Consider the following 13,545-nt stretch of genomic DNA (forward strand, 5'->3'; position numbering starts at 1 on the left):
ATTGATGTACTGACACCTTTCCTGGTTTTAGGAGGTTCCTGACCAGGTCGGATAACTCCTTGGCTTTTTCCTCGGGAAGGAAAACCTTTTTCTGGACCGTGTCCAGAATCATTCCTAGGAACAGCAGACGAGTTGTCGGGATTAATTGGGATTTTGGAATATTCAGAATCCACCCGTGTTGTCTTAGCACCTCTTGAGATAGTGCTAATCCTGTCTCCAGCTGTTCTCTGGACCTTGCCCTTATCAGGAGATCGTCCAAGTATGGGATAACTAATACGCCTTTTCTTCGAAGAAGAATCATCATCTCGGCCATTACCTTGGTAAAGACCCGAGGCGCCGTGGACAATCCGAACGGCAGCGTCTGAAACTGATAGTGACAGTTTTGAACAACGAACCTGAGGTACCCCTGGTGTGCGGGGTAAATCGGAACGTGGAGATACGCATCCTTGATGTCCAAGGATACCATAAAGTCCCCTTCTTCCAGGTTCGCTATCACTGCTCTGAGTGACTCCATCTTGAACTTGAACTTTTTTATGTAGATGTTCAAGGACTTTAGATTTAGAATAGGCCTTACCGAGCCATCCGGCTTCGGTACCACAAATAGAGTGGAATAATACCCCTTTCCTTGTTGTAAGAGGGGTACTTTGACTATCACCTGCTGAGAGTACAGCTTGTGAATGGCGTCCAAAACCATCTCCCTTTCGGACGAGACGGTTGGTAACGCAGACTTCAGGAAACGATGAGGAGGATCCGTCTCTAATTCCAACCTGTACCCCTGAGATATTATCTGCAGGATCCAGGGGTCTACCTGCGAGTGAGCCCACTGCGCGCTGTAATTTTTGAGACGGCCGCCCACTGTCCCCGAGTCCGCTTGAGAGGCCCCAGCGTCATGCTGAGGTTTTTGCAGGAGCCGGGGAGGGCTTCTGTTCCTGGGAAGGAGCTGCCTGTTGGTGTCTCTTCCCTCTGCCTCTGCCTCGTGGCAGGTACGACAAGCCCTTTGCTCTCTTATTTTTGTAGGAGCGAAAGGGCTGCGGTTGAAAGGTCGGTGCCTTTTTCTGTTGGGGAGTGACTTGAGGTAAAAAGGTGGATTTCCCGGCAGTAGCCGTGGCCACCAAGTCTGATAGACCGACTCCAAATAACTCCTCCCCTTTATACGGCAAAACTTCCATATGACGTTTTGAATCCGCATCACCTGTCCACTGTCGTGTCCATAAGGCTCTTCTGGCTGAAATGGACATAGCACTCACCCGAGATGCCAGTGTGCAGATATCTCTCTGTGCATCACGCATATAGATAAATGCATCCTTTATTTGTTCTAACGACAGCAAAACCTTGTCCCTATCTAGGGTATCAATATTTTCAATCAGGGATTCTGACCAAACTACTCCAGCACTGCACATCCAGGCAGTTGCTATAGCTGGTCGTAGTATAACACCTGCATGTGTGTATATACTCTTTTGAATAACTTCCATCCTCCTATCTGATGGATCCTTAAGTGCGGCCGTCTCAGGAGAGGGTAACGCCACTTGTTTAGATAAGCGTGTGAGCGCCTTGTCCACCTTAGGGGGTGTTTCCCAGCGCGCCCTAACCTCTGGCGGGAAAGGGTATAATGCCAATAATTTTTTTGAAATTATCAACTTTCTATCAGGAGCAACCCACGCTTCATCACACACGTCATTTAACTCTTCTGATTCAGGAAAAACTGTTGGTAGTTTTTTCACACCATACATAATACCCTGTTTTACGGTATCTGTAGTATCAGCTAAATGTAACGTCTCCTTCATTGCCAAAATCATATAACGTGTGGCCCTACTGGAAAATACGTTTGAATTTCCACCGTAGTCACTAGAATCAGTGCCTGTGTCTGGGTCTGTGTCGACCGACTGAGGCAAAGGGCGTTTTACAGCCCCTGACGGTGTTTGAGGCGCCTGGACAGGCATTAATTGATTGTCCGGCCGCCTCATGTCCTCAACCGACTGTTTAAGTGAAGATAAACTATCACGTAATTCCACAAATAAAGGCATCCATTCTGGTGTCGACCCCCTGGGGGGTGACATCTGCATATTTGGCAATTGCTCCGCCTCCACACCAATATCGTCCTCATACATGTCGACACCACGTACCGACACACACAGCAAACACACAGGGAATGCTCTAATGAAGACAGGACCCACTAGCCCTTTTGGGGAGACAGAGGGAGAGTCTGCCAGCACACACCAAAAAGCGCTATATATAACAGGGATAGCCTTATAATTAAGTGCTCCCTTATAGCTGCTTTAATATATACAATATATAGCCATTAATGTGCCCCCCCTCTCTGTTTTACCCTGTTTCTGTAGTGCAGTGCAGGGGAGAGACCTGGGAGCCGTCCTGACCAGCGGAGCTGTGACAGAAAATGGCGCCGTGTGCTGAGGAGATAGGCCCCGCCCCTTTCTCGGCGGGTTCTTCTCCCGCTATTATTTTAGTCAGGCAGGGGTTAAATCAGGATTTTGGTACTTACCGATAAATCCCTTTCTCCGATTCCACAGGGGCCACTGGAGTGTAGTTACAATGGGAGATAGTAGGTGGTATTGGTAGCTGGCACTTTAAAAATTCTCACACTGTGGCTAGCTCCTCCCCTACTATCTCCCCTCCAAGCCAGTCTACGTTAAACTGTGCCCGAGGAGAGCTGTAATAAACAAACCGTAAGGTAGAGGAGGTTAACGACGCCCTGTAAACCAGGCGAACACAAACTAAACCTGGAACAGAACCTGACAAAAAACCAGGCTAGCCTGAACCCAACAAGCAGTCATATGGTGATCTGCAATCGTTAATCAAACAAAAATCAGGAGAAACAGCGCTGGGCGGGCGTCCAGTGGCCCCTGTGGAATCGGAGAAAGGGATTTATCGGTAAGTACCAAAATCCTGATTTCTCCTTCATCCACTAGGGGCCACTGGAGTGTAGTTACAATGGGGACGTCCCAGAGCTCCCAAAAAACGGGTGGGAAAGCGCTGAGAGTCCTGTAAAAACTGCTCGGCCAAACAGTGATGCAGAGGCCGTAAAAGTGTCAAACTTGTAGAATTTGACAAAACGAATGTCGGTTTGACCAAGTAGCCGCCCGACAAAATATTCATGGAGACCCCGCGGGCGGCTGCCCACGAAGGTCTTACAATGCGCGTAAAGCGCGCTGAATTGGAAAACGGAGGTTCCCTAGTAACCGCCAAGAAGACTGTCTGATGATCAGATGTATCCAACTGTCCAGCATATGCTGGGGCCCCGGCTATTTAGTACGGGAGCATCGTCCAGAGCAAAGAAGAAAAAACACTTCATCGAATAGCCTGAGACCTCTGTAGAGAGAGTTGACGAGCCCTGACAACATTCAGAGAGGATTGAAAACCACTAGTGTCAGATTTATATGAAAAATGGACCTCCCCTCTGGAAGAAACGACCGCTGAGGCCGAAGCCGAGCCCGGGGAGTTGCCAATAGAGTACTCCCTGAACAGGAGGCCGAACTTACGGCCGCTAGGCTAATCTCATTTGGAAGAAAAGCGAAAAAGGCAGAGACCTAAAATTCCGGTCAGTGTGGTTTGAAGCGCAGCGGAGCAAAAAACCTCCCAGAGAAACCAAAGATGAATGGTAACTGGAAGAAGGGGGAAAAACCCCCTTTTATCTTCATTATGTTCCATAAAGTTTTCCCAAAGTGGCAAAAGCGAGAAGAGGTAATAGACTTCTGAAATCGGAGCCCAGTAGGCCTAACCGAACTAGGGAACTCCTCCCTTCTGAGGTCTCGTGAACAGTCACACGGGTAACCGAAACCAGTGTAAAATTGAACAAGGAGAAAAAAAAAGGAGCCTGTTGAAGTAGACAGTCCCGTCGAGGTAGGAGCCAAGGCTCCTCTACTGACAACAGGCGTATCTGTATCTTCAAGTCATGCGTGGCCCAACCAGCGCCACCGAGAGGACTAGCACGCATAATCCCCTCCTGTGTTACTGAACATGAAGTAGAAATAGAAAAGGAGGCAGGATAGAATAACCAGAAAACTCCCCGGAGCCCTGAGGGCCTCCACGGCTACTGCCGTCCGAGAGTAATAAAGGGTTAAAGAGTCAGTCAGAACGCCCTGAGGTCGATCCGAAATCTCCGCCCACAGCGGACCAGCTGACAAAACTCCGGGGCATGTTCCCTCACCCAGGAGTCTGACCTGGTGGCTTGATCTGGAAACAAGATTGTTGTCCCCCGTTCCGAGAGGAATGGAGGCGACCACTCATTACGTCGCAACTTGACTGAAGAAATAGAGTCTCTGGTGCCGAGGAATGAAAAAAACCTCTGACGGACCGTGTTGAGAAACGTCTATGCGGAGCATAAATTGGATCTGTGTCGAATCAGAAGCTCGTGGATCCTCCGGATATTCAGAAGCCACCTAATGTACAGAGTGGGATAGTAGCAGTAAATTGTCCCATTAGGGAACCAACGTCACCCACTGCCCTTGAAAAAGAGTTATTCTGTTATCTTCCTAAACTCTGTGGGAGCGGAAGAGAGAAGAGTAAAGGACTTACAGTGAAAATGAGAATCCTGTTAAGGGGGAATCTGAGAAAAGCCTGTCCAACGGAAATCAGTAAACAGGCATCTCTGAAGACAAGGGACACGTAAAACTCCCTTTCTTGTTTAAACTAGCAATCACAGACTAAAAGGATTGTAAGGCCAGAATAGGCCTGTCCGAGCCACTTGGCTTCGGAACGTGAAAAGAAAACAAAGGCCTGAGAACTGTCCTAATTCAAATGATATGTGTAAAACAGGGATCAACACCCTTTGCGGTTAGAAACCTATGGAGCGCAGCCTGCAGTATGACTCTCTTGTCATCGTAAATCAGCCGACCCATGCCGAGGGACTCCTGAGACGGTTGTAACCGCCCAAGCCTTCTCCCATCGACCTGCGCCTACCCTGGGACCCTGCAGGTGTAATGGGTGTATAGGATGACATAAAATCAGACTGGACTGAGGATGTTGAACCTCTGCTTCAGCCTTTTTACCCTGAGAACCCCTGGCGACGAAGATATCACCCGTGTGGAGTCAAAAACCTGAAAGGGCACGAAACAATCTAAAGGGAAGACCAGTAAAGGTCTGTCTTGGAGCTGGGGCAGTAGTAGGAGAAATCAAAGTGGACCTACCTCCATTGGTTCAAGAAATCCTGCAGAAAGTTCCTTCCCCAGAACCATCTGCCCCGTAGGATTTCATGTTTACTTGTCACTGTCGCAGCCCCAGAGGTCGTCGGGTTAAGACAGCCCAAGCGAAGATGCAGGGTCCGAGTCTGTAGACATGGAGACCTCCAAGGAACATAAAGCAGAATCGTGATTCTGACCTGTATCAAAGTATCAATTGATCCTGATGCGAAGCATCCTGTAACCTAGAGGACAATTGTTCCCCAACCTACCTGCTCCGGATACGGTAGAACCATGCTGCCGCATATGTCGATGGATCCCTGAGCAAGGTTGCCTCAGGAAAACGGCGGCTTGATGGACCGGCGATACACCGAGGTGTATACCCTAGAGAGGTTCTGATACCATCTCCTGCCATCTGCGGGGAAAAGATAGGAAAACAAACCCTGTTTGATACCTGATATTGTGTATTCGGGTGTCTGTCGGCCGCCTACCGGAGCCTGCCCAGCTCATCCGAAACTGAACCAGTCGCTGTCATTTTCGTCAATGGCGTGGAACCCTGATGGACTTGACGTGTCCTCCTCCTTTACCTGCAGTATCAGATGAACTGCTGTATTATGTACCTGTATATTCTGAGACACTGGTTCAGATCCACAGAAAACAGACATCAGTAATGCATGGAATGTTAGCAAAGTTTCTTTTTGGAAAGGTGTGTTTGGTCCCGCTGTGATTTGATCCTGTGACCTTGGAAACCAAAGTCCAAGGGCTTACCTGATGAGCTATTGTCTGGTTAATAGTGACATTACCTGCATCATTGATCAAACAGGGGTGTGCAGGTGCGTGGAGGGCGAAGCAGATGGCTCCGCCGCATACTTCACACCTAAGAGGGAATTCTTCGACTATCCCAGGAGAGACAAACGAAAGGAGAAAAGGTGGGTTAAATAAACAGAGCCCTACGTAAGGTCTGCACTATAATGTGTAGTGACCGATACGATTAAAATAAACTTTCTGGAGCAGCGGAGACCTGAACCAGCAACGCTGCGCTGTGGGACAGGAGTCTTAGCCCTAGGCTATAGGAGTTCTCCTTAAAGTTTTGTTTGGATTCAAACCCCTGTTCAGATACCCGCTACTAGCGTACTGAGCCGCAGCGCTATTTGTCTGATGCCTTACACGCATTCCACAATTACAAATAGCATTAGTAACTAGTGACAACAAGGAATAATAAAGGGAAGGCAACACCCCGCCCTGTATTTAGTGTACCGCTAATTAAGGTGCACCAGATGTTTCTCTGAGGTTCCGCTGGCTTTTCAAAATGGTGACCAGCCTGTGAGAAAGATGGGGGAAAATGTTATGTGCAAGATGTTGTTATTAGAAAACATTGCGGAAGTAGCCTACAGCACCTGGTATTCCCAGGCGGTCTCCCATCCAAGTACTAACCGGGCCTGACCCTGCTTAGTTTCCGAGATCAGACGAGATCGGGCGTGTTCAGGGTGGTGTGGCCGTAGGCTTTTATCCCCTATATCTGGTATTTTATGGATTTATCTATATACATACCTACACGCACTTAAATATATATATCTATATATATACATGCACAAACATAACTATATATGTATATATATACACACACACCGTAGGTAAATAAATACTGCACAGTAGATCCTTTTAATTATTATTGAGCTGAGTCCCAGCTACTGTAATAGAGCAGGTTCCCTGATTTGCAAGTAGGAAAATGCTGGGTAGAGGACTCTACTGCAGGAGGAATGTATCTATATTTCAGCAGCCTGAAGTATCGAAAAGTTACAAATCCCAGAGCTGTTGCCTAGCGACGGGGAGACCTGGGAGCCCGCTGAGTAAAGCGGGTTAACTGTTAATATACCTGGGACTTTATTTGTATTTGTCTCTGAGTATGCAAGATTAGCCCACTGGGCTATAGGAGACACTGCAAATATGAAGCCAGGTCTGTGCAGGGAGGAAATGGCCGCCAGAGTGAAACTCCTCTGGGCTATGCGATAAAATCTATATAGTGGATAACTGGATTAGTGCTGAGCCACTCTGACTATATCACATTCTCCTCAGCACCATGTGCATTAAACTCACATAAATGCCTATTACACTATAACAGTGGCCGGGGAGCGGAGAATGCTGAGCCCGCTGTACAGAGCAGGAGTTAGCTCCGCCCCCCGGCTATGGCGCCTTATTGCAAAACTAAGCGGGAAGCGAGCTGTACCCTCCGCTGGGCCTGCGAGTCACCGCCGGGGAGCGCTGAGCGCTGAGCCCGCTATACAGCGCTAGTAGAGCCCTGTATCTGCTAGCCGCCGCCGGGGAGTGTTGCGCTGAACAGAGCGCGAGTCGCCGCCTGGGAGCAGGGAGCGCTGAGCTCGCTCTACAGAGCGGGACTTAGCTCCGCCCCCTCCGTACAAGGCGCCAAATTTAAACATTGCTTTGCGCTCGAGCGGGATCCCTGTGCCGGCTCTGTGAGTCGCGCTGAGTGGGTGCGGGGGGTGCGGGGAGCTGGGGGAGCAGAGGGTTATCAGAATGACACACACCCGTTTTTCAGTCAGGGTTGTATAAACACATACTCAGCCTCCCCCAATCATCCTGTCTGTTTCTCCATGAGGAGGACAGGTAAGGATACAATAAAGTACATTACAGCCCCAGAGAGCCCTTCTGGAGTGGGTTGTACAACAATAAACAGATTGCTCTAAAAACATACATAGCCACCACAAATAAAGTATACTTCACTCACCACTGTGTTCTTGGTGGATCGGCCCCGACACACGCCGCACGCAGCGGCGTCCAGCCGGAAACTTCTGTGGTGGGGTGGTCCCGACACAAGCCGCACGCAGCGGTGTCCGACCATTTTTGATACTCACCGCTGCCATGCTGCCGGAATCTTCTGCTGGATGGAGTGGCCGCGACACGCGCCGCACGCAGCGGTGTCCGCCAACTCAGGAGAGCTCAGTGTCTCCCTCAGCCGGGGCCCATCCCTAGCCGCACGCAGCTGCGATGGGACCCCGCCGGCAGCTCCCACGGTGCAGACTGGCAGTGGCAGAGCTGCCAGTCTGTGAGTGTGTGTAAGAAAAATAAAATAATAAAGAAAAAAGAAGAAAATTCTTCAGCTAAACCCAAGTGAACCAGCTACCTCGGGCACTTAACTAAGACTGGCTTGGAGGGGAGATAGTAGGGGAGGAGCTAGCCACAGTGTGAGAATTTTTAAAGTGCCAGCTACCAATACCACCTACTATCTCCCATTGTAACTACACTCCAGTGGCCCCTAGTGGATGAAGGAGAAATATCTCCATATAGCCCCTGTGGGCTATATGTGAGGTATTTTTAGCCTTTTATAAGGTTTTTATTTGCCTCTCAGAGCGCCCCCCCCCAGCGCTCTGCACCCTCAGTGACTGCCGTGTGAAGTGTGCTGAGAGGAAAATGGCGCACAGCTGCAGTGCTGTGCGCTACCTTATGAAGACTGAGGAGTCTTCAGCCGCCGGTTTCTGGACCTCTTCACGCTTCAGCATCTGCAAGGGGGTCGGCGGCGCGGCTCCGGGACCGGACTCCATGGCTGGGCCTGTGTTCGATCCCTCTGGAGCTAATGGTGTCCAGTAGCCAAGCAGCAAATCCACTCTGCACGCAGGTGAGTTTACTACTTCTCCCCTAAGTCCCTCGTTGCAGTGATCCTGTTGCCAGCAGGACTCACTGTAAAGTAAAAAAACCTAAACTAAACTTTCTCTAAGCAGCTCTTTAGGAGAGCCACCTAGATTGCACCCTTCTCGTTCGGGCACAAAATCTAACTGGAGTCTGGAGGAGGGTCATAGGGGGAGGAGCCAGTGCACACCACCTGACCTAGTAAAGCTTTACTTTTTTGTGCCCTGTCTCCTGCGGAGCCGCTATTCCCCATGGTCCTTTCAGGAACCCCAGCATCCACTTAGGACGATAGAGAAAAAAAAAAAAAAAAAAAAAGAAGAAGAAGAAACGCCACTTGTGGCCTTGGTGGTCAATGCTAGGATCAGCCGGTTCCTGGGATTGGCCACCACCTTAATATTTTCTAAGCTGGGCAGCGTTGAGCGCCCCCCAGGAGGCTCAGACGCTGCCTGGCTCCCACTGCTCAGCTGGGCACACTGCGCAGCATAACATCAAGTCAGAGGTCATGCTGCGCAGCCAGCCGGACCTCACAGTAATCCCAATTCCCAGGATTGAAAAGTATGGCCCAGAATTGGCCATCCTACTTGGAGGCTAATGTGCATAACATTTGCTGAATATAGGGGGCTATTCAGAGATGGACACTGATCTTGCTTCACGCAGAACGATGTGTCCATCTACTCACATTTCTGCTCGCCACTTTATGAGGCTGCAAGCAGAAATATGTACACCCATAGCATTCATGCCCCAACAGAGCAACAACTGAATAGCTTTGTCAGACGTCATTAGCCAATGCCATCAGGAAACAATCACACCATCTGTGAAGTCATATGGGAATGGTCTGACTGAAGAGATAAAACCATAATCTACAAGTTTAGATATTGACAGCTACATAGAGGTGAATATACGTAAAATGCAGACAGCCTACAACACTCATAAAGGAGAAAAGTAGTGTCAAAAGAAAAACAAAAACATAATTTACCTGTATCTGTATTCAGGCTCATCGTATCTGTCATATCCACGATCATATCCTCGGTCATAATAATCACGACGCCGGCCGCTGCTACTACCGCTGCCACTTGCTCCACTGCAGAAACATTTATAGGCTAACTTTAACATTTCTGAAAAACCAGCCCAAGTGCGACACAATGCCAGTCACCCATAAACACTAATACGGGCATTTGCTTTAAACACTTTAAGGGATTTACATAATTAGCCCCGACACCACTTGCAGTGAGAGTGAGACTATATGCAGCCCCATATAGTAGTGTGTACAAACATCTGAGTAGTACGGTGTGATCTGGTGTCTGCATTATTATGCTATTGTAACGGCACTCGCCCCCTCACAGCTCATTTATTTCACCGCTAGAGTTCAGTTTATACACTAAAATCAGTATCAGCTTCATGGGAAATATCTGCCCCTGAAATAGTATTTTTACAGTCAAAGCATCCATCAACAATATGCAGTAAGGTCTATAATATTGAATAGATTAAAACAGAATAAAAAAGTACAGGCAATACAAAGCTGAGCATCAGGACTGGAATGACTATTTACTCACTGGGTGGGCCTCCCCATGTAGATGCCTGGGGTGGGGGTGTGTGCTCGTTTGGTGATTGAATAGTCCACACGGATTCTCCTCCCATCCAGCTCCATTCCATTAGCGTGTTCCATGGCCTGAAAAGTAAAAATATAACCACTATAGAGCACAAGACCATACAGAAACCTTAATGTCGATCAAGAGAGTAAGCCACGTACTTCGTAATGGAGCATGTAATGTGTGCTCGAACATCGCTGCATTGGCCGCGCCGGCAGGGAAGGGGTTACAGCAGGCAGCTCGGCACGTGCAGGGAGGAAGCGGCGCGCTACCCAACGCACGTGGCCGGGCTGCCATCTCAGTGCTCGCTACTACCCGCCCCTGCTGCGCTAAGATGGCGGAATGGCTGGAGCTCCACCAAATTGGAATAAGCCATGTCGGCCGTCCTGTGCGGGAGCCGGTCGCTGCTTCACGGGACACACAGAACAGGCTTGTGTACGTGACGCGATATGCTGGGTGGTATACGGGCCTAAATCTGGACACTGTGTGCTGCCATTACACGAGGAAACCCCGACTGTGAGGAGCCATGGCAGTGTCACCATTACCGTGTCCGGGCGTCACGGTCCAGCCTAACCCCAGGCGTGATCCTGAGGGAGACTGACCACGCTACCGAGCACAAGCCACATGCACATAGCACCGGGTGCGCAGCGATCAGTGTGTACACTTGCTGCCACCTACCGGCCGCTCGGCGCATTCGCATCCTAGAGTCTCTGCTACACTCTTGAAAGCATTTCCCAGGTAACCCTGCGGCAGGATAACTCAGGCACTGCATGGGCTTATATGCCATGTGTACTGTGCACAGTGACACCAGGATGGATGACATGGCTACTGTGTTCTACATGGCACAGTATGCACCCTGTACGACTTTACGGCACAGAACTGGAGCAGAGGGTCAACAACGTCACTTAAAGTCTTCCACACAAACAGCCTATTACTGGGACAGTTACCATACCTATTTTAGGAGTCTTTTTTCTCTGACGTCCTAAGTGGATGCTGGGAACTCCGTAAGGACCATGGGGATTAGCGGCTCCGCAGGAGACTGGGCACAACTAAAGAAAGCTTTAGGACTACGTGGTGTGCACTGGCTCCTCCCACTAAGACCCTCCTCCAGACCTCCGTTAGATTCTTGTGCCCAGCTGAGCTGGATGCACACTAGGGGCTCTCCTGAGCTCCTAGAAAGAAAGTATATTTTAGGTTTTTTATTTTACAGCAAGATCTGCTGGCAACAGACTCACTGCAGCGAGGGACTAAGGGGAGAAGAAGCGAACCTACCTAACTGGTGGTAGCTTGGGCTTCTTAGGCTACTGGACACCATTAGCTCCAGAGGGATCGACCGCATGGAACCGGCCATTGATGTTCGGTCCCAGAGCCGCGCCGCCGGCCCCCTTACAGAGCAAGAAGTGTTCCGGAAAAATCGGCGGCAGAAGACTTCAGTCTTCACCAAGGTAGCACACAGCACTGCAGCTGTGCGCCATTGCTCCTCATGCACACCTCACACTCCGGTCAATGATGGGTGCAGGGCGCTGGGGGGGGGGGGGGGGGGGGGCGCCCTGAGCAGCAATATAAACACCTTGCCTGGCAAAATCATCACAATATATAGCCCCAGAGGCTATATATGTGATAAATACCCCTGCCAGAATCCATAAAAAAGCGGGAGAAAAGGCCGCGAAAAAGGGGCGGAGCTATCTCCCTCAGCACACTGGCGCCATTTTTTCTTCACAGTGCAGCTGGAAGACAGCTCACCAGGCTCTCCCCTGTAGTTTTCAGGCTCAAAGGGTTAAAAAGAGGGGGGGCACTAAATTTAGGCGCAATATTGTTTATACAAGCAGCTATTGGGGGGGGAAAAATCACTCAGTTATAGTGTTAATCCCTGCATTATATAGCGCTCTGGTGTGTGCTGGCATACTCTCTCTCTGTCTCCCCAAAGGACTTTGTGGGGTCCTGTCCTCAGTCAGAGCATTCCCTGTATGTGTTGTGTCGGTACAGCTGTGTCGACATGTGGGATGAGGAAGGTTACGTGGAGGTGGAGCAGAGGCCGATAAATGGGATGTCGCCCCCTGTGGGGCAGACACCAGAGTGGATGGATAGGTGGAAGGTATTAACCGACAATGTCAACTCCTTACATAGAAGGCTGGATGACGTAAAACAGCTGTGGGACAGCCGGCTTCTCAGCCCGCGCCTGCCCAGGCATCTCAAAGGCCATCAGGAGCTCAAAAAAGCACCCGTTACCTCAGATGGCAGACACAGATGTCGACACGGAGTCTGACTCCAGTGTCGACGAGGTTGAGACATATACACAATCCACTAGGAACATCCGTTACATGATCTCGGCAATGAAAAATGTGTTGCGCATTTCTGACATGAACCCAAGTACCACATAAAAGGGGTTTTATTTTTGGGGAGAAAAAGCAGCCAGTGTTTTGTTCCCCCATCAGATGAATGAATGAAGTGTGTAAAGTAGCGTGGGTTCCCCTGATAAGAAACTGGTAATTTCTAAAAAGTTACTGATGGCGTACCCTTTCCCGCCAGAGGATAGGTCACGTTGGGAGATATCCCTTAGGGTGGATAAGGCGCTCACACGTTTGTCAAAAAAGGTGGCACTGCCGTCTTAGGATACGGCCACCTTGAAGGGGCCTGCTGATAAAAAGCAGGAGGCTATCCTGAAGTCTGTATATATACACACACTCAGGTTATATACTGAGACCTGCAATTGCCTCAGCATAAATAGTGCTGCTGCAGCGTGGTCCGATACCCAGTCAGATAATATTAATACTCTAAGACAGGGATAATACTTTGCTGACAGAGCATATTAAAGACGTCGTCTTAGATATAAAGGATGCACAGAGGGATATTTGCCGGCTGGCATCCAGAATTAATGCAATGTCCATTCTGCCAGGAGGGTATTAGAAACCCGGCAGTGGACAGGTGATGCCGACTATAAAAGGCACATGGAGATTCTGCCTTATAAGGGTGAGGAATTGTTTGTGGATGGTCTCTGGGACTTCGTATCCACAGCAACAGCTGGGAAGAAATTTTTTTACCTCAGGTTTCCTCACAGCCTAAGAAAGCACTGTATTTTCAGGTACAGTCCTTTCGGCTTCAGAAAAGCAAGCAGGTCAAAGGCGCTTCCTTTCTGCACAGAGACAAGGGAAGAAGGAAAAAGCTGCACCAGCAGC

At 49.4% G+C, this 13,545-nt stretch overlaps 1 protein-coding gene and 1 non-coding gene across 4 annotated transcripts in view; both read right to left on the bottom strand.

Moving 5' to 3' along the window:
• The window catches only part of TRA2A (transformer 2 alpha homolog), a 77,107-nt gene that overhangs the window by 10,266 nt on the left and 53,296 nt on the right, over positions 1 to 13,545 (bottom strand). For all 3 annotated transcript variants that reach the window (XM_063921728.1, XM_063921727.1, XM_063921726.1), the window contains 2 exons: positions 10,334 to 10,449; positions 9,757 to 9,861 (listed from right to left, as the gene is read on the bottom strand). In XM_063921728.1, the coding sequence (XP_063777798.1) occupies positions 9,757 to 9,861; positions 10,334 to 10,449 (221 nt within the window). The remainder of the gene's footprint in view (positions 1 to 9,756; positions 9,862 to 10,333; positions 10,450 to 13,545) is intronic.
• LOC134929774 (5S ribosomal RNA) lies at positions 6,521 to 6,639 on the bottom strand. The gene has a single exon (XR_010178635.1). It is a non-coding gene; the product is annotated as a 5S ribosomal RNA (ribosomal RNA).

This window comes from Pseudophryne corroboree, chromosome 5 (genome assembly GCF_028390025.1).
Source record: "Pseudophryne corroboree isolate aPseCor3 chromosome 5, aPseCor3.hap2, whole genome shotgun sequence".
Lineage (NCBI taxonomy): Eukaryota > Metazoa > Chordata > Amphibia > Anura > Myobatrachidae > Pseudophryne > Pseudophryne corroboree.